Source organism: Apteryx rowi, unplaced genomic scaffold (assembly GCF_003343035.1).
Source record: "Apteryx rowi isolate R43461 unplaced genomic scaffold, aptRow1 scaffold_245, whole genome shotgun sequence".
Lineage (NCBI taxonomy): Eukaryota > Metazoa > Chordata > Aves > Apterygiformes > Apterygidae > Apteryx > Apteryx rowi.
In genome coordinates, this window is record NW_020448808.1 from 1,036,777 (window position 1) to 1,057,486 (window position 20,710).

The 20,710-nt window shown below is 45.3% G+C and overlaps 1 protein-coding gene across 4 annotated transcripts in view; it reads left to right on the forward strand.

Moving 5' to 3' along the window:
• Window positions 1-4,680: 4,680 nt before the first annotated feature.
• Window positions 4,681-20,710, forward strand: part of LARP1 (La ribonucleoprotein domain family member 1) — a 43,502-nt gene continuing 27,472 nt past the window's right edge. For 3 of the 4 annotated variants that reach the window (XM_026066632.1, XM_026066634.1, XM_026066633.1), the window contains exons 1-2: window positions 4,683-4,810; window positions 16,666-16,692. In XM_026066632.1, coding sequence (XP_025922417.1) covers window positions 4,753-4,810; window positions 16,666-16,692 — 85 coding nt within the window. In that variant the 5' untranslated portion in view covers window positions 4,683-4,752. Of the gene's footprint in view, window positions 4,811-16,665; window positions 16,693-20,710 lie in introns of all 4 variants that reach the window. The other variant, XM_026066631.1, reaches the window with a different exon arrangement.

Consider the following 20,710-nt stretch of genomic DNA (forward strand, 5'->3'; position numbering starts at 1 on the left):
CTCTGCCGATTCATGGCCGCGGGTGGGCCGGGGTCGGGCCCCGCGGGCCGCAGCCCGCCGGCGGCTCTTCCCCTCCGCGCTTGCTGGCGTAAGCGCTGGAAGGAGCCTTAGAAACCGCTTTGTAGCAGCGCCCGCTGCGGCGCTGCCGCTGCCGTGATTTCTGGGCCTTCCCCTCAAAATCGGGCCRCTGCAGGAAGCGGAGGGGCAGCACTCGGGGGGAGCGAGCGAACGATACAGTCCAAATAGCGTGTTTGCAGTCCACCGCTGTTTTAAGCGAAGACTGAATTTGCAGAACACCATTTCCTTGTTAGTTCGAATAGATGTCATTTTTACCAAGAGGGATTGCTTAGCACCGATTTGCTTCAAAGGGATGTAAGGGGAAAACGAGGAAGTTTTCAGTGAACATCTTGTTTGGGAAAGACTCTTAATTTTTCCCGTCAGCCTCTGTAAACACGAAATAACGCTGCCAGATATGACATCAGTTTTCTCATTACCGTATGTGCTAGCATTTTGCAAGACCTGGTACTGTCTAACATGATGATTCACTGGAGGTATTGATATTTGGAAGATGGACAGCTCTGCAATTTCCACCTGGAAAGCTGTCATCTTAATGGGGAAAATAGAGGATAAGTTAATTGTGCCAGGTAAAAGTCTGTTCAGATAGGTTTATGGTCTGTCATCATATGCAATGATATAAGCATAACTTAACAAAATGCAGAGCAGTTTGCTGGTTACGTTTGCCTTTTGCTGTATGACATAAAGCTGGTCATGTTACTCCTGTATGCAAAAGTGAGGCTACATCACGCTGCCTTCCTGGGTATCATGCTGTATTGTAGAGCATTCAAAAATGCTGTACAATACAGGATGCTGAGCAGTTCAGTGCTGGTGTCTTTCCGGTTCTGTTTATTCCATATATCATCATGGCATATGTCATCTACATCTACAACATCTACTGAGTTACAGTATCTTTCTTGTTTCTCTCTGCTAAAATTRTATGTTTCTATTTAAAGTGAGGTAAATACAGATGTGCTCACAGTGTCCATTCTACTTTTCTCCCTTGTATAGTCCTATTTGACACATTAACGCTCATGTTTAAAGCTCGTATAGGACAGCATTCTGTTACCAGGCCCCTTGCAAAGCTGGGGAAACGCAGTAGAAAGTGAATAGACACTAGGAAGTCTGTCAAACCCCAAATTGGAGAGGAGGGGGTCTTTGCGACTTCTGAAATGATATTTTAGGGGAGCGTGCGCACCTTATGGTGAGGTAAGGAAATGATCTTGCAACACCCAGAATTCTGTTGCGCTTGACAGAAGTGTCTCTGTATTCCCAAAGGTGTTTAAATAATGGAACTGATTAGCGGTGCGTTTGCGATGCTTGGCAGCAATGTCTGGTTCATACAGTGCTGCCCTAGACACTGCTGCTTGGCTCCCTTGCACTGGGGGCATTGTTTCTTTTGCTGCCTGTTTCGTTAGCAGGGAAGAAAACGTGTAAAATAAACATGGCTGACCAGCTCCCACGAGAGGCAGGCTCACGGCTGACCTTGCGTAGTGGGCCTTCGCCTGAATGCGTTCTTCTAAACTTGGTAGGCTCCTGTCTTGTCTTTACTGCTTTGGGTAGAGGATTTCTTTTGCAGAAGTTTACAAAAAGATTTGGAGCGTGAGTTCRGGAAAGACATGTTGGCAAGGTGAATTTTCATGTTGCAGTGACCTCCAGAAGATCTTACAAAGAAGTCGTTTTTCTTAGATGTTTAAAACGGATTGATTGGTTTAAACTCTGAAAAGTCACCRTCAAAATTTTTTATTTTTTCAACATAGCTTAGAGGATGCATAGTTCTTGGCAGAACTGTGTTGCCAGAGCAGTGTTTGTGTTCTGGAGATGTTAAATGTTCCCAGCCCTGATCCTGCCAGAGGTAACGAGGAGACCCTCATTATTCTTGAAAAGTTTAGTGAATATCAGGGCAGCTTTGCAAATATACAGAGGTCCCTCTATAGCTTCTTTTACAGGCTTTGAAAGCCCTAATTTTTTAATAATGATTGTATTAATTTTAGGCCTGTAGAACAGATTTAATGGGCAAGATGTGCTCTGTAGGCGTTTGCCCATTCTGTAATGATTCATGTTGGAATTAGTGCTTTTACAAGTGAAGGAATTGAGCCCTGGCCCAGAGAAAACAGAGCCATGTTCTCTTTGCGAGTTTCTGCTGTCAGTGTCTGAATATAGATGTGGAAGAGCTTAGCAAATCTAGGTCTGCTCTCTGCCTGTTTTGAACTGTTTAGCCTGCTGCAGTTGAATAGCGCCTGTGAAAGTTGAATTCATTGGGAGACTGGAATGGGAACTGAAGAAACAGTGTCCTTTTTGGATGGGTTATGATCTATCTTCATAGGCGGATGACCAGCATACCTGCTGCAGCAATTCTGTGGTGTGCTTATGGCTGGGAATGAGGTTTGTAATGGGATGATTGAGTAGATAGCTCTGCTTTTTTGGGAGGGTGGACTGTGGAAACAAAGTCTCTCCTAGCTTCTTAACCCCTTCTGCCAAGAAAAGAGCAACGCTGCATTAAGTGCAGCAACCACTAGATTGAGTGAGATGCCAGTGACACTGCTGATGCTGTAAGTGAAAGCTCAAACTCCAGTGAAATGGTACACCACAAAATCTTTTCCTGGTGTTTTTCGCAAGATGTATGTTATGTTTCTATCCATATGCATTGGAAATTCAAGGGTACAAGTGAGAAAAGGGGGATTCATCTCATTCTCACTCTTTAATGGTCTAGTAGCAAGATCTAGTGCAACTCCCCTCTAGTTACGCAAAAGTTGCTATACATTCTCTTCTTACATTTAAATAAATTCACTCAGCAGCCTAACTTGAGAAGGCACAATGGTAACATGTGTGCAGTAGCAAAGGAAATGTTTTCTGACAAAAACAGCTTTGCAGTTTTGGCTATAAACCAAATTTAAAATACTTTCTCCAAATTCTTCTGTAGAGGAGAAGTGTGACTTGAAGTTAAGCCTCTGCTAAACCTTCTGGAACATTTCGTACTCATCTATTGTGCCCTGCACTAGTGCTAGTGATGATGCAAGCATTAGTGCAGACAGGTGTTAACAGCACCCAGTTTTGAAAACCTGCTGGGTTTATTTCCAGAAAAGTTGCATCAAGGCACTTGGCACTTCTTAATTTTTAAAGCTCTTTATGTCTTGGAAGTAAGAGCATGCAGGTTTTAATGACCTAGCGCTGCAGTTGCTGAGCTTTGTCTGCACTGACTTTTATCACAGTTTCATTATGGCTGCAAGCATGCTGTCGCTAGAAAACAGCACTCACTATTTCCTCATGGAGATGCAGAAGATATTTTAGTTTCTTGAATAGAGTTTCTTGCTTGCCATCTGGCAAATACACTTGAAGGATAAGTAGTACTTTCCAGAAGGCACACCTTAGTTCTTAGGAGCAAGCATCAGAGCTTAGCTGACTATTGTTCGGAGAGAGCATGTTTTGTTTTATGCCAGAGCACAGGCTGGGTTGGCARCCAGCACTGAGAAAAATGTGGGGAAAGATTCATTAGCTTCTCGCCCCTTGCTGACTAACTTCCCAGAGGACTTTCCTTGAAACCAGTCTTCAGCACTGGAGATAAGATGTACGGGAAGCTTATTTTCCTTTGGCATCTCTTTGCATTTAGAGTAGACATGCACATGTGCTTGCTTGGGTATCCAGCTTGGTAGAGCAGCACACACCTATTTCCAAAGTGTTGGGCAATTCTTGCTCTGTCGTGGCACGTAACTGTGGAGCTCTTCTGGCTGTTTGTTGCAACAGAGCTCTGCTATCGCAGCAGGAGTCCTTCCCTCCACCCCCCAGATTTCCTCTCTGAAATACAGTTGTGTTCTGATTCCACAACTCAAGTTTGAGTAAGTCTTCCCGTTCCCTTGGGGGGCAGGGGATGCTCAGATACTGAAACACGCGGCTCCAAAAAGTGCAGGTTGGTGTTTTCCCTCCCCTGCATACCTTTGCCCTTCAGCTTCGTGCTGGACCTTTGCCCTGTTCTGCACTGTTTGTTTCAGGAAGGCTGGGGAATGCATTGTAGCTCCCAGAGAGCTGACTCATGTCCCCAGTTACTGGGACTCAATGCTTTCTTCTGCCATGATCCGAAGTTCTAGATTGCCAGGTCTGAAGTATCACTAGATGATTCTCTTCAATCTTCTCTTTAAATCCTACAACTTCTTTTTTTTTCTTTTTTCTTTCTTTCTTTTTTTTTCTTTTTTTCTTTTTTTTTCCTCTCTTTAAACTTTTTGCCACCTGTGATACCCTAGGTGTTTGCACTGGGATTGTTGGATTGGATAGAAGAAGGACTTGGATCAGATGTGAAGTCAAATCAAGTGCAGAAAGCAGGGCTAAGAATCAGGGCATTGGAGCTGCAATGATCTACTCTTGTTTCCAAGTTATGCACCTAAGCCTTTCACTATTCTCAAATAGTGTGAAATTATCCTCAGGGGAGCACCAAATGCTGTCTTGGATAGGGTTAGGTTATTCTTTGCATACTTGAAACTACTTTGTAAAGAATGTCAGACACCATCTCAGTGATGGCTTTTGTTTGGCTAAATAAGGAGCAGGCATCTTAGTAGAAAGCCGTATCATCTAGACCAGATTGGATTTTTTTTTTTTTTTTTTTAATCCTTACAGTTGCTACCACTTCAAACAGTGAGGATTTAAGAAAGAAATCATCATCTTAATGAGAACTTAAATATACTTGCATACCACCAAAGGATTCTGATGTCCTTTATGATCGCACATCTCTCGGAGAAGCTCTGCTGCCATCTCAGTGACCAAGGTAAACTGAGGTACAGCTGCCTTGCTGAACATCTCGCACAACCTGTAGGAGAACTAGGAAGGCTCTTTGCTCTGCTTTTACTGTAAGCCCGCATGGGAGTGGCGGGTTCTGTTCATTCCTAGCCATGATACGCGTTTGCATCATGGCCTTTTAAATATTATTCTCTTGTCATTTTGGCATTGGAACCTATGCTGACTTGCCATCAAGGGCTCAACTCTCCATGTTTGCTGACATCTGTTATGACTTTCCTGTCTTCATCAAATCCTTGGTTTACTGTATGTACAGGGAGCTGTGGGATCTCATATGGTTGTAATGCCATCCAGACAGAACTTTTGCATGGGCAAGAAGAAGTCATGTTTTGAGGAAGAACGGAGGTCTGGGTACGTTGTGTGGATATGTGGTCTACAGTGTGGCCAGGTCTGCATTTGTTGCTTTTTTCCACTTAGGACTGTGCTTCTGTTCTGAACTCATTCTGTAGATGCAGGGTGTTTTTAGTGATCTGTTAATGGAGTTAGAAGACTTTTCTCCTTGTATTGAAATAACCGGCTAATCTGAAAATCTAGTAGCAAATGATACAGCTGCATGACTTTAGCAGGTAAGAGGAGAGATAAGGAAGGGTCTCCAAGAAGCTTATGCAGAGTTACCAGAACTTGAAGCCTCTGTCTGTGTATTTAGGCAACAATAATTGGTGATCAGAACAAATGTGAACTGAATCTGGCACTGAATAAACCAGTTACTGGAGTTCTTTATGGGGAGAGTCCCAGGTCAGGGTCAGTCTGGATAGCTTAGCTGAAAGAAGAAGTGGGTACACGTATGAGGGTGCTGATGCAGTGGAGTAAAAACTGGCATGAGACATTTGGAAAAAGAAGTTTGCTGATGGCAGTTCTAATACTGCGCAAGATATATGGTTTTTTGGGAAGGGTTGTGGAAACTGTGGTCAAGTAGAGTGTCAGCATGTTTCTAAACATAGGCTCATCCTCTAATTGCAGGTTCTCAGAAAATGCTCCTAGCTGAACTTTTCTCCACGGGAGCGCATACTTTGTCCTACGGTTGGGGGGCTTGTGAAGGCAGGCTTGGGTGTACTGCCTTTTCTGAGCAAATCAATGCATGGCATATTGTAGCTCAGCTGATTTCAAGATTGTATGGGGCTGAAGATGTTGGTTGAACTGCAGAAGGCATCCTTAATGAGCCACCCGGCCCAGCTTAGGTTTGATACTTACTGTAGATTTTGATATGGTCAAGAGCTCTTCATGCAGCATTAAAGCTGCGTGTGCTTGGGGATATTCTGCAGTGATGTGCAAGGAGAGAGAGGAGAGGCTGTGAATTGGCTGATCTAATACCTGTATTATCTGTGGTTTATCTTCAATGTCCTTCTGGAACAAAGCTGACTTGAAAGCAGCAGCTTGCCTCGAAACTTTCCTGTGTTGTAGTGCTGTACAGTAACACGTGGCAGGCAGTTGACTTCAGCAGGGCATGGTACTTCAGGATGGTTGTGATTTTTTTTGTTGTGTTTTTTTGTTTGTTTTTGTTTTGAGTCATCCTGTTCCTTTATATGGTCACAAGTCGGAAGGCTTGGTAGAGACTTCTGCTGCAGATAGTTCATGACTGAAGGTGTGTGGGTGGTGACCATGCTGAGCCTCAGTAGTTCTAGCTGGGTTGAATGCTCTGGCACGGCTGGTCGAATGGAAGCCTTCGTTTATTTTAGAAATGGCAAAGACCTAACTGAGGTAGTTGTTTCTGTGACTGAGGTTTATTAGTGCAGCTCAGTCTGGTTTTGGTGATACTAATAGGTGACACAGATACCCTTGCTCATTTGATCTACAAGATGACAATCTGGTTCCCTCTCAAGTGCACGCAAACACACACACATGTTAGTGCAACTTGCCTTAACCTGTGTTCCAGGGGAAACATGTTAACTTCCTGCTTGGCTCCCCTTGAAGTGGCTGAAAAAAGGCCTGTAACATGCTGCTTGGGAGACAGCTGGCCTGATACCTGGTTATGTGCCCACTGGTACCTTTCTGCACTCCTAGCTTGTTCCTAAAGTAGCCCTGGCCTCCTAGCCCAGGAGAGGAAGCTTTGTGTGTGGAGAAACTTGATTTGGCTTCTCTGATCCAGGAGGAAGGTTGCAGAGGAGAAACATTTCTGGAGCTCCACAATATTATTTCTTGGTCATTAGCAAGCTCTTCAGAGAGCCCTTGGTAATAGCAATAGCTAGGGAGGTTCTTGGGACACTTGGAAGAAATGGGGGCTTGAATGGGACTTGTGAACATCATGTGTCCTTGACACACAAGCCAAAGTTAAACTATGATTGGAAAACTGGGTAGGAGGGGTGGAAATACGCTGATGTCCTTCCCCCTGTGCTCTGGGCGTTGGCACAGTGAGAGATCTGCGTAAGCCCAGGAAGGCAGCATGCACATGGTCTGTGCAAGCTTGGTAGGTGCCAGATGATGTTTGTCCGTATTCTCCCAATCCGGTACGGGGGATGCAGCCCCAAAGGTTCAGAGGGTGGTGGGAGGAAGCAGAGTCTGTCCCAAACGTACTGCTGAGCATGTTTTTCCAGCTGAGCGGCTGTGTGTGCCTCGCTCCTGCAGAGTGACTCTGCAGTCTGCAGGGCATGGCTGCGTGCTGGAAGGGATCAGCCGATCTGCTGGCAAGCGGGAGGGCTTGGGGGATTGCTTATCTTTTCTCCTCGTTTCCCAATAGTCATTTGACTTTTTTGACTTGCCTGTGGGGTGCATATGTGAAGAGAACAGAGGGTTTTCAGGGCTAGATACGGTATGTTTTAAGAAGTCTGAAACACAGAAAAGAGGTGAGTTTTTAATGACTAAATATGTGGGGAAACAAGTATCAAATTGTAAAAGCCACAAAAATGAGAAAAGGGTAGAGTTTTGTTGATGGGAAAGTAAGAGAAAGAAAAGTGTGGGGAGACTGACTGGAGAAGTTTGGGTGGTGGTGTCATACGTGCCTGTTTGGTAGCTTGAAGATGCTGTCAGAGGATGGGTGGGTTGTTTAATACTTAGCACTGTCTCTCACCAGGTTATTTGTAACATGTTTTCAGCCTTCACACTGAATTCATTCTGAATTTTTTTTCATTGTAACTGTGTTTTTGAAAGCTTTTGGTCAGTGCTGCAAATGAGTGATTATTAATTTACCAAATGTTAGTGTAAGACTGTCTGGTTTGCACACTTACAGATTAAAGAAGTTAGTGATAGAATGAAATAATGAGAACTTGTAATTAATGAATAAGATTCAAATGTTTAAAGCCAACATTCATTTCAATTCAAAGTACAAGAAATATATATATATTTTCAAATTCTTCAAGGTCACATCTTCCATTTTTGTGTATTAAATGTTACAAAAGGAACACTGAGTTTTTTCCTGCAAGACACTTCAGATTCTCATTGCAATAATTTTATATCTTTACTGTAGTCCTTCCCAGACAGTTATAAAGTCAGCTTGGGAACAATGTCTGTTCATGACGAAAACAAACAAAATCCCCCTCTCTCCCCAAACCTGAACAAACCTACTGAAGATAAAGTCTTGACCATAATACCAAAGTCCCACATCTCTGTAGATAGCAGTGCTCTTGTCCTCATGTAGCACGAGAAGAGACGTGTAAAGGAATGACTGAATCACTTTGCCCTACCTGCGTACCTCCAGACAGGTTCACATTGGCAGGGTAGCTACAAGGCCATGCAAGGAAGCAAGCGAAGGAAAAACCAAGCAAAGAACTGAGTGTGAAGAATCACACTGGTACACACTGATGCTGAGAAATTACTTGACTATGACAGCAAGTATTAAGATATGGAGAAATGCATCCCAGTAATGTTGTTGGGGGTTTTAATCTGACTGAAAAAGAAGTGATAGAGTATTTGTGCATGAGATTCCACACAAGAGGACAAAAAAGCGTATATTGGAGGTGTCTTTACCACATGCTCAGATGACAAAGCATGACACGTTCCTGACTGTGATCACATTAATTTCAGTTCCCAACTCCCAGCTAAACCTTGGGAGCTTGGGGGAATGCCTAATATGATATTCTCTGACTGCTCAGAAATTCACTCTCCACTGCAGAGGGTCTTGCACTGAGCTGAGCAAAAGGGGACTGATTTCTTTTGGCTTCCTGACAGCCTACAACAGCATTCTCGGGTGAACTGTTTTAGCTCCCCTTTTTTAATCAAAGAATGATAAATGTGACATATTTAATCTGTGCAGGGAGGAATCTCATGTAAAAGTGACCCATGTTTTTAAAATGTGGAATTAAACCTGTAAGTACAACTTTGAAGAAGGTTTGGAAGAGACGTGGCAGATTTCAGGCAGACAACCCTCTTATTTCATTTGGAGTTGAAGTCTGAGTTGATCTAATTAACAGCAGAAAAGTGGAACCAAGCAAGGAAAAAGTTTGGGGAGTGCCTGGAAAAGCTGTTAGGTTTGATTAAAACCAACCAGATTGACTGGGCCAGAGGGGGGAGCATCTCAAACAGATTATGAGTTTGGGGATTTCTGATTCGGTTAAGAGACATAATTATGTTCTCTTCACTTTGCTGCCTTGTGTATCCTACAGAGCCCCTGCTCTGCCCACAGCAATAAGGTGGAGGCAGCCTTGTAATTTGCAGTTCCTGGGGATGTCACCAGGATTTATGGCATCCTTGTGTGATGAAGGGGCATGCCTATAATACCGGGGGAGTTGGGGGCGGGGAGGGGTGAGGAAATCTCTTTCCTTCAGAGGTTGGATTTCTAGCTACAATGATGTGATGTCCCCTGCGGGGGGTGGGGGAGAGATTACTCCTCCTCTGTGGGGAGAATGTGTCTGTTTTGCTTATCATTGACTGGGTTTTCTTTCTTAGGTAAAATTTCCCTCTCGGCTCTTGGACCGCCTGCCCTTTATATGTATGCAGGAAAGGGTGTTGCAGAGCAGTATGTGACAATCCTGTCATAGGGAAACCCCCCATCCACTATCAGTTTCCACACAGTGGGATCCTGTTAGCTTCTGTGCTGCACCTAAATGGTTCCTTTATTTTAATGAGAGTCTGAGACATCTGAATTTTCTTTATCATACCTGAAGTTTTATTGCCTGTTTAATATCCTGTAACTTAAAGAACAGTTTGGGGTGGGTGGTTCTGGTACCTCTGGCCTCTTCCCCGCCCCCCATACACTGGGCCCTGACTTATATAGGGGTTGCCTCTGTGGATCGGCTGGAGACTCCCAGTGATATCACTTCAGGCTTATTGCTGGTTAAAGGATGTGAGGCAGAGAGCTGGGTCACCAGCTGCTTCACGGGAACAGTAATTGGACTTTCTCATGTTCCTTCCTTTAATGTTCCATAATTTCTCTGCAGGTTTTCATCTGATGCATTAATAGGAGTGTTTCAGCTTGTAGTTTGAGCAGCAGTATTTTGTTTCTCACTCAATTTTGGGATGGGGGTCGAAGGGGTTAATGTGAGAGAATGTCCAGTGTTTGTTCTCTCTAATACAAGCATTGATAAGTGGCTGGGAGAAAAAACAGCCGTGACCTTAGTTATTTTTTGTATGTCTGTGCACATGTGAGTGTTGGATTTACAGGGCTGTTTGTTTGGAGGGCTATCACTTTTTCTGGTCAATCTGACCAGATGCATTCCCCAGAAGCCCACTGACATCTCTGTTGCTTGGAGAAGAGGTCTGAACCCCTCTTCCAAGTAGAGTTCTGAAAGGTGCTTTTTGCCAAGCATGGTGCCTGTCCTACTGGTGACTGTGTGTTCAGTTAGTTGCCAAAATCACAACCATGTTAAGTCAGCTCCTCTCTCCTTCATCTTGCTATTGTCAGGAGGAAACCTAATATTGGCATTAAGATACTAATTAAGTTTAGTGCGTGGTGTGAATTCAAAACTGGGGAGCTATCCCAGACATATAGATGGTCTCATTTTGGAGTAAGTGATTTTTCTGGGGGTGTTGCTCTCGCAACTCTTTGAGGCCAGAGGTCTTCATCCCTCTTCAAGTACACATAGTCATCTGGGGCACCCAAGCTGAACTTTACCAAAGCCGCAGTCATTTCTGCATTAAAAACCATTTGAAGGATTTGATTCCACATGGTTTGTGGGAAATCAATGTCGGAGTTCATGCTGTTTGTGTCTCTTCAGCCTCCTAGCAAAGATGACTGGGGTGTCTTCAAATAACAGCTGACTGAGACAGAACCAAGCCTCTCCTCTGGATGGAAGGGTCAGAAAAACAGGGAAAACCCAACAAGGGTCCAGTGGTCTGGACACCTTTACAGAGAAAGGGATTTGGGAGCCGATGAGTGCTTCTATAGTTATTTTAGCCCTTTCTTGAACAGACYTTGTTGGTGTCTTAGGAGTAATCAACATGAGTGGGAGAAACTTGTTATCTGGGTTGGGTCTTTCTCCCATCTCAAGCTTCAGCTCCCATTTGAGGGAGTGAAGATACTTCTTATTATAATAGCCAAACATTTTTAAGAAGCATGTTTGCCCAGGCCTGACAGTTGGAGAGGGCTGGGAAGATCTGGGTTGCTGAGAGCCAGACCCTCCCTGAGCCTGCTCTGCCGGTAAGGAAGGAGGGGAGCAGGAAGTGAGCAGGATCTCAGGAGGGACGTAATTGGCCATGCTAATCTTTGGGTTTTGGGTTTCTTGCTTTGCTGCTTTTTCTTAGCAGACCTCGCCCCCTCCTCCATTGAGCATTGCTTTGAAGAGGCCTGTAGCTGTCTCAGGAACTTGTGCAGACACTATCTAGGCCTCTGAGGGGAAGCCAGGTGGTGTAGATTTGAGCTGAAATGTTGCCTGGAGATGGAAAAGAGATTCTACCAACACTGGTCTCTTCACAGCAGACATTGGACTAYGTAGCTTGGTCTTTTTCTCTACTTGTGCTGTTCGTATTGGGAAGATTGCCTTCATAGCCAAAGGAGCAGAAGGGAAACTTCCCTCCTGGGTGGAAGGTTATATTAGGAGGAGCRGAGTGATCCTGATCCTCAGCGTTCCTGCTGTCCATCAGGATTTCCCTTCCCCATCCCTTTTCTGGGAATCCATTGCAGTCCAGCAGCTTTTGAGCCTACACTGCTGAGTTCTGGTCATATCTCTGCTGCTGAGTTCCTGCATGACCTTGGAGAGGTCATTTTTTGCTTATGTCTAAGTCTTTTGTCTGCAAAGCATGGAAGATGGTTTAGTTATAACTTCACATGTATGTAGCCAGGACAAATCAGCTGGTGTCTGTCCAGTGCCTTATAGATGAAGAAATGAAACTTATGCAGATGGTTGTGGGTGAGATAGTGGCAGCATTCAGTGGCCCTGTGTCATAGTGGGTATGACTGAGGGCTTTACTGTCACGTCTGCTTGTGCCTCTGCACTTACAGGAGAGCAGTGCACACTCAGCACCACACCAGTACAGTAGTACCAGCCGGCATGCTTTAGTGAAAGGCAGGTGACATTAACTGCACTGAGGACTTTTTTCTCAGTTTGGAAAGTGGAAGGATAATTGCACGTTAGGGGAGCAGTAGAGTGCATGGAGCTGGGCTAGTTCTCCCTATAGCTCAGCTTGTGGCTATGTTGCCCCTCTCGGCAGTTACAACTGTGGGTTGCTGTAATAACGAGTCAGCGTGTTTCTCTTGCGTCAGGACTAATGAGCTTGTCTTCAGCCACTCCCTCCCTGGCCTCTGCTGGAAGGAGGCAGCATCCATGGCAGGAGGGCTGGGGAGCGGGACCTGCACCCTGTAGCGCTCGAGCAGAGAGAAGGCAGACTTTGAGGGAGGGTGCTTGAACTTGGCATTGAAGCGTAGATGGAGGATGGGGGCTGATGGAGGAACCCGATTGGCAGGGCGCTTCTGCAGTGAGCAGAGGGAGCAGCAGAGAGGAGGCTTGGGCTTGCAGATGGGATAGCCTTTCTGGACCTGTCCCAGATACCTGAATAGTAGCAGTGGCCAAATCGTCCCTGGGGAGGGGGAATATATGTAGATGCATCAGCTTTTCTCTTTAAATGCCCCAGTTTAACATACGGTCTCCTCCTGTGTTTAAAAATACCAGCAGGCAAATATTGGGATTCTGTGCCCCCTCCCCCCCCCAACACGCACACATACCCCTCTAAAGTAGGAAGGGCTGCCCTAAATTTAGTCAGGTCCTCTGAGCTTTTAGTACTGCAACTCTGAGTATTGGTGCAGCAATACAGAGCAAACTCCTTTGTAAAGTGTCTGCGCCCTCGTATGACAGTCCTGTAAGGGATGCTACGCTTAGTGCCCTCCCAAACATCCCGCTAGCTACAGCATAGGTCCTTGACCTCTTCCTGCTCTTTCCTTTCCTATACTGCCCCCCTCCCTTTTTACTGATAGCAGGGAGATTCATGAAACTTTGTTTCTGCTGAGATGATGTAGGCTGTGTGGATAGCATATGGAGCTGAGTCGGATGCTGGAGTGCCTGGGAAATACCTGGCTTGGCAGAGATTGGTGCTATGATGAAGAGATTGCCAGTGCCTGTAGTAATTGTAATCCTTCTGTTTAGACGCCAGCTCTAAGACTTTCTGGTTTTGGACCCATGCTGAGAAATGAAGCGTCTGCATGTAAGAAGGGGGAGGAAATGAGAGCCTGAATTTCTTAGGGCTTCCTCTCTCATGTGGCAGCATTGGCTACTTTGTGCTCCTTCCCGTTTGGTTGCCTGGGAATTACTTTGTATTGACCTAGCATTGTAGGGCTGGATTTAGCTGAGAGGTGCGGTGCAAGTGGGATAAGACTGCTGTGGTCCAGCACTGCCTAGTGCTTGGCAGGCAGCTGGTTAGATGGAGAGTTGCTGTGCAGCATTGCCCTTGCCCATGTGCACTTCTGCAGCCTCCAGCCTGTGTTAGGATGCCTGGCATTGGGATTCCCTGAAGGAAACGCAGGTAGGAGAATGGTGTGTATGGTGGGAGAAATCAGTGGGTCCAGTTTACTGGGTTCAGCCCTTTTGGTATTGGGTAAAGCAAAGTTTCAGCATGGTCTTTGTGCTTGGGTCCTTTGTATTTTGATTTTTAACCTTGAGAGCACTGGGAAAGGAACCGAACTGTGCTGGCAACGACAGTCCCAAAGTGTGTTAAATGGGCTCCTTGGAGAACAGCCTTAGCGATTTATCTTTGGCCTGCTGGCCATGCACATTTCTGCTTCCTTCCGCCCCGCCATGGCTTCCTTGGGAAAAGAAAGTGTTGCCTGATTTAGACTTCTCTTGGGCGCATCAGGTGCTGCCCTTAATTGGCAGGCCAATTTCTAATCTAGTCACTTGTGCTTGCAGGGAAGAACAGGGAAACAGGCGTCCCAAAGGGACTTCATGCCTGGCAGCCTCTGGCTTGCCCTGCCTCATACCTGTCCTCCAAGCACCTCTCTTTTTCAGAAGAGTAAGCCCTGCTGACTGGTTGCTCTGTGCTTGTTCTCTGCCATGGGAAAAGCTGCATGCAGGTCCAGAACTCTGAGTCTCCACTCCAGAAAGCTTGGATTCAAATCTGCGTTAATCATAGGTGTGATGAACTGGGGAAGCTCAGCCTCCCACCGACAAGAGGAGGGCTGAGGACTGGAGAACAGGGAAGTGTCATTCTTCCACCGGAGTCATGCTGGCAAAACTGTGAGAGTGAATGTGAGCAATATCTGCCCCTGGCTATCATGTGTGGCCCTTGCTTTCTAGTGGCATAAGCCACTGAAGAGCTTCCACTGCTTTTCTAGCAAATGTGGTGGAAAATCTGTTATAGTGGCCAAACTCAAGGAAAGCCAGGTGAGCTTTGCTCCTCATCTCCAGGGAGCTGGATAGGGCAGTGGGGATGCAACTGCAAGCTGAGCAGGGGCCTTGAGGGAACACAAGCAATGAGTTGCAGTGATGGCATGCCTGATAGGAGAACATCCCTTAGGGGTCATCTGTGGTTGCTACCTGATTTGGCAGCAGTTGTGATTTCAAGAAGCAGGGAGGGAGGGAAGAGGGTAGTCTGTACCTCTCAGAAACTGGCTGGCTGGCCATACAGATGGCTAGCCAGGCCTCAGTGCTTTTGATGAAGGATTGGTTGAACAGCCTAGCAGGAATGCAAACTGGAGCATTGCATCTGGCAGTGGTATAGCAAGGGGAATGGTTGCCAAGGCCTGTAGTTTTTGGCTGGCTGGCACAGAGGAATTCCTTCTCTCAGCCACTTGTGTGGGGTTTTTTTTGTTGTTGTTTTGTTTTGTGTGTTTTCTTTTTTTTTGATCTTCAGTAAAACTAGCTGATCCAAAAAGGTGGTATATGCATTAACCAGCACTTTCACCTTGTTCTTTTGTAAAGAAGTTGGTTGGGAGTTGTCTAAGTAGGGAAACACAGAAACTGCCTCTTGTTCTGGGACCTGTTAGATCAAGTGCAGGGCGTTCCTGCTCACTGCTTTAGGAGCCTGACCTCATCGGTAACCATTACAAGAATATAAGATGTTAGATGTGCTTAGGTGATGATGTACTGATGGAAGGTTGCAGTAGGAACATGCAGTCTACAAAGGATCCATGGCATGGGGAGATTTACTTTTCTGGTCAGGTTGGCTTTTCTCTGAGATCTTTCCTTCAATGTGGCCCACAGATCATAAGCCTGTATAACGGCGGAGGGAGTTTTGATTTGTTCAGTTGCTGCTTCTGCTCATAGGTGGGTGAAAGGATTCCAGCCTGATGATACCTTGAATGCAGTGCACTATCAAAGGTAGAGAAATAGGAGCAATTTTGGGACGAGGCGTGTTTTTACTGTGTCTGTGTTGGTTGAGCCCAGGACAGAGAGCGTTGCCCTGTTGAAGGGATAGTCCTTGCTGCAACTCTTGTGACTTTCCAGCTGAATGTGTGTTTTGGGCAGCTGATAAGCTGGAGCCAGGGGCCTGCCCTCTGTCCTAGGAGAACCTTGGCTCACTGTCAGCCTCCCTTCCCCCTATTCTTCCAAGTTCCTTAAAGAAAATGTAACATGTTGCTCTCAAAAATGCTGTTTTCGTGACTTCTTGTGGAGCCTTTACTAACAGGGTTTCTCCAAACATGCTCTCCTGCATGCTCCTCAAAGGAATGAATCTTCTGTTTGATCCTTTTGAACTACTTCAGAAAACCTCTTCCTCCCAGCTTCATTCCTGCTCTTCAAAATAAACAGGATTTTGCAGTAAAAGGACTTGTACTTCAAGCAGGAAAGAGCTTGGGGGGTGTGAGGGTTGAGTGATCTGTTGTCCCAGGAGTTGAGCACCTGCAGACTCCAGTAGCTCTGTCCAAAGGGCTGTGCTGCTTGCTCACAGAGCCATCTAAGTTGGGAAGGGAGGGCATTCCCTCTTGGGTGATGTGTGATGTGGCAAGGCATCATTCGCATGTGGATGCTGTGTTTGGGTGATGGGTGCATGCCTCTGTCTGCCTGTTTGTTGGTATATGTGCTGTGTTGGAGCCAGGCACAGCTGTTGACTTGCCATGTGGCTATGAAAACCAAGAACCATCAGGAAAATGCCTGTCTTGATTTTACTTTGGCTGCTGTCTGTGGTCCCTTGGCCTGGTCACTGTGTTAGTTAGATGCTGTCTCTGTAGGTCTCCATTCAGAAGCACTGGTTGGGGTGGGTGGGGTTCACCAACTAGTTCTTTGCAAGATGGACAGTGCTCCACACAAGTTTTTATTCCTTACCACTCTCTGTTAGAAGCTAACATAGAAGGTTGCTTATGAAAACAATACATTCGGGTAAATGCTCTCTTAACTCCTTAAAAATCTTTCTTGTGACAAGTGGTTGAACTGAGGTGGGTTCCAAGCTAGATTGATATTTAACTTGGGGATACTAAGAAAATACTTCCTCTGTTTAGTTAAAGCAAACAAATGAAGAGAGGAGGGGCCTTTTTAGTATGATCTGCACTCCAGCTGTAACCAATACAAATGTTTTCTTTTTCTTCTTTTGCAGATATATTTCCAGCTGATGGCCATTCTGGTATGTATTCATTAAAAATGGAGCTCTTTAAGCGCCTTCCCTTCCCCCCCTCTCCCCTCCACTTCTTTCTGCAAAGTGAGCTCTAACTGAATTTAGAAGATGATAGAGGAATATGCAACAGACTTTAATTAAAAACAAAAACAAAAAAAACCCTAATATTTGATCATTCCTGCATGGCAGTGACATGTTTCATGCTTTCATGTAGTGATGATTGTAGTCTGTGGAAGACTGCCTTCCTCCAAAACAATGTAGCTAGGCAAATTTGGTGGTCCAGGTTGAAAGAAGTCTCCCAAGTTTGGGGGTTTGTAGATCTTGATCATATGTAACTCAAAACATTGAAGTCTGAAGACGCAAGCGTAACTCAGAACTGCAGCTGTTAGTCTGTGTGTTAGTTATATGTAGTTTGATTTGTCCATGAATCTGAAAATGAATGTTTAAATTTGAAATAAGTTAAAAAGATGCAGATTTTCCCCTTAGCTGTTTAGACTGTGTGTTGCTGCTGTGTGTCCCTATTAATGACAACTGTGATACACCTGTACTGCCATGAGCGCAAGACCAATGTCTTTCCTGACCCCAACAGTCAATGCAGTCTTCATAGGACAAACCTTGCAGAAAAAGATTGGGCTCCTAGGGCTCCTAGCCTCGGGAGGGAGGGGGGAGGCTGTTCCAGACAGGATGCCCAAATCAGAAAAGGTGATGTAGCTTTTAAAAGCATGTGTCAATGGTCTTAATTCTTGCCTCTCCAAAACTACTGGGGACTCTTCCTTCTTGTTGATGTTGTTGAAGTGCTAGGACTGAAGTAGAGGTGTGTGTTTTTCCTGGTGATACCATGAACAGGCAGTAAGAAGCTCTTGTCTCAGGAGCTGTGGTGCCTTTTGGATGTTCTGTGGCAAAGGCATGGGGAATGAGGATCAGTTCCTGACTTGCCCTGTGCGACCTTGGAGACATCACTATGTCTACCTTCTGCCTGCATCTTCATCTTTGCAATGGGATTCTGTTTCCCTAATTCACAGCAATATTGTGAGGATAAATTCCATTGCTGATTGTGAAGCACTGAATGATAAGAATTTGGAAATATGAAAATCAGCTCCATTGTCTTAAAATTAAAGCTGATTTCAGTAAAATAACTCACTGTTTTTGAAAGGTCTAGTGTAACGTTTGGGACAATGTAGTCTGACTTCATGAACTGAACAGGTGGCAGCGAAACATGCACGTGTGTTTGTTTCCAGAGCTCTAGCCGGCTCACAGGGCCCTTAGAGCGTTGCAGAAGATGCTTCTCCTAGGTCTCTCAGAAGTAACTCCAGCATCTGTAAGGCTTTCACTTTTTTATCACTTTCAGAACATGTTGGAAAGTGAAATGTTAAGACTGGCTTGTGTCTTCCCATGCGTTGAGTACAGGGGTTCTAAAATCAGGATGGAGCAATGACTGCATAGAAAAGTTTCTGCTACTTAGAGATTTTTTTTTTCTTCTTCCCTCCCCTAATAAAAGGCTTTTCTGCATGCTATTGAAGATCTGCCTTCATCAGGTGCTGGGTTTTCTCTGCCTGTGTTGCAGACTTGGAGATGTCCTTTGGTTGGCACAACTCCATCCTCTGCGCTCCAGCCGGTTGCGGACCTTCGCAGATGGCTCCGGGGTGGGGCACAAGTGTGTATCTGCAGCAGATGATAGTGTGYGCTTTTCAGTAAAAGCAAGTTACCTGTCAATAGCATCGCAGAAAATGTTGCCCACAGAGCTGGGGTGTTTCACAGTTCTGTCTTTATTTTTAAGAAGATAAGGGAAAGTTTAAAAACAGGATTCCTCTTACTAGTAGCCATCTTCGACACTGTGCAGTCCCATCTCATGGCTTCACCAGAAAAGCCTTAAAGGTGGTGCCATGCTTTCTCTCCCTGTGTGCTAAGCTTATCTGAAAGCCCTGATATCTCAAAGCACACAGAAGTGTAAACGCGGCAGGCAAAGACAGGGTAGAACCACTGGCTGGGGGGTGACAGGCTTGCCTGGAGCATGCATCAGAGTGATTGTGTGCTTCTGAGTGTCATTTTTGACACTTTCATCTCACTTCCTTTGCTGAGGTGTGCCTAGGGAATTAATTTGCTAAACTTTATTGCTGCAAATCACAAGGACTCTTATAATCTATGTCAGTGACCATTTAGTAAGGTTAATCTTGTTAGGGGAGGCGGGTCCATATAGCCAGGTTCTGCTCTTGATGAGAAGTCTGTTGTTCTTTTGCCCAAAGAAGAGTTTAACATACTGACCCAGGGGGGGATGCCGAGTTGTGGTAACAGACTTGGGACTTGCGCGGGTGAGGAGCCTGAGCCAAAACATCAGCCATTTTGTAGGCACAGCAATTGTAGCATGCCCCAAAGCATGTACCTGCTTGTTAGTATATGGATGCTGGAGGCGTTCTGCCCTCACCCTGGTGTCACGAGCAAGCACAATGGAGGTGGAAGGGTAGCGATGTTTGCATCCTGCTTACGTAACGGCATTTGGAAATAAAGCTGCTCTCTGATACAGGGTACTAGCTTTCCTTTTGTCTCGTACAGCAGCTACTTGGTCCTCTCTCACATTCAGAGATTAGGATTCAGGATTAGGATTCAGGAGAAGCTATTTCAAATGTGGTGACCTGAAGTTCAGGTGAAAAGCTGAGACATCTCAACACCCTTTAAAGATGCAATGCTGGGCTGGGTGGTGTGCAGGCATAGCAGGAGGAGTGACTCTCTCCCCCTCGTACTCCCCATTTCTGCTGTCACATAAGGGTTGTGAGGGCACATCTCTACCTAGACCTCTATGGATGTGTTGGCCATAAGCACCTCGTTTCTTTGCAAGCCTGCTGATGCTGTATGCCTTGCAGGACTTATTGCCATAGGAGGTGGGGAAGTTCACAACCTGCTATGTAAGGAAATACTCTTTTTTTTTTTTTTTTTTTTTTTTAAACCTACTAGTTTCATAAGGTGCTCCTGGTTCTAGTTTTGCAGAAGGTGCTGATACCATATACTGCAGTCACCCCTTTTCTCCTCAGCAGTGGAGAATCCCAGCCTTTTTGATCGCACCTCCTAAGGTGCTGTCATTGATCAGTTTAGTTGCTTTTCTCTGTATATCTGTAACACCAGTGTGTCCTTGATGAGATGTAGAGACCAGACCTGACTGCAGAACTGAGTTATGGGTGCACTGGTGTGTAATATAGCAGCAAGTGATGCTCTCTTGTCTTGTTCTCACTTCTCCTGATCTCTTGATTATTTTGGGGGGGGGGGTTGTTTTTTTTGTTTTGTCTGCTGCTGCACCTTGAGCTGATCGTTTCGGAGAACTGTCAGCAGTGGCTCTGGTATATCTTTCCCAAGTTATAACTGCCAGTTTGTGTTGAGCACTGGAATCCTTTCATGAAGGGATATTGGTGATGCTCTCGCTGCAAGGAAGTAATTTTTAATGTTTTATAAAGAAAAGGAGGGAGGATGAATCTTTACATTAGGAGGGAAAGCACTATATTGCACTCCTCTGTAACTGGCTGTTCTCAAATCCTTTGGGAAGGCTCACTCCAATAAGGGTCTTTTTATTCTTTTGTGGTATGTATTGGGAAAGAGGAGGGCAGCCACCTCTGGCACTGGAATCACCTGAGCTGGAGAATATGTTCTATGTAGAGAGATCCATGGGATTGTGTACCCTGGTAGGAAGTTAGCAGTATTTGTTGTATCAAAGTGCTTTAGAAAAATCTTAGAGTTTCACTTCCATTGGCTTAAGATAGGGGGCTTAAGTAAGGATGTTTTATCTTCTGCTTGGAGAGCACACCCTGAAATCTGCTTGCATGAGGTACAGTAATTCTTAAGTGGCGAAATAGAAGCCTTTTCTGCCTGCTCTGAAAGACTGCAAGAGTATTTGGCTGTCTTGCTGGTATTACAGTGTTAGTGCTCTGAATTCACCAGCAGGAATAAGTCTTGATACCTGTTGTCAGTTTAATCCACGTGGTTACTGGACTGTAGGATTTCTTTAGCTCATTTTTGGAGAAACACTGCTTAGTGGGTGACC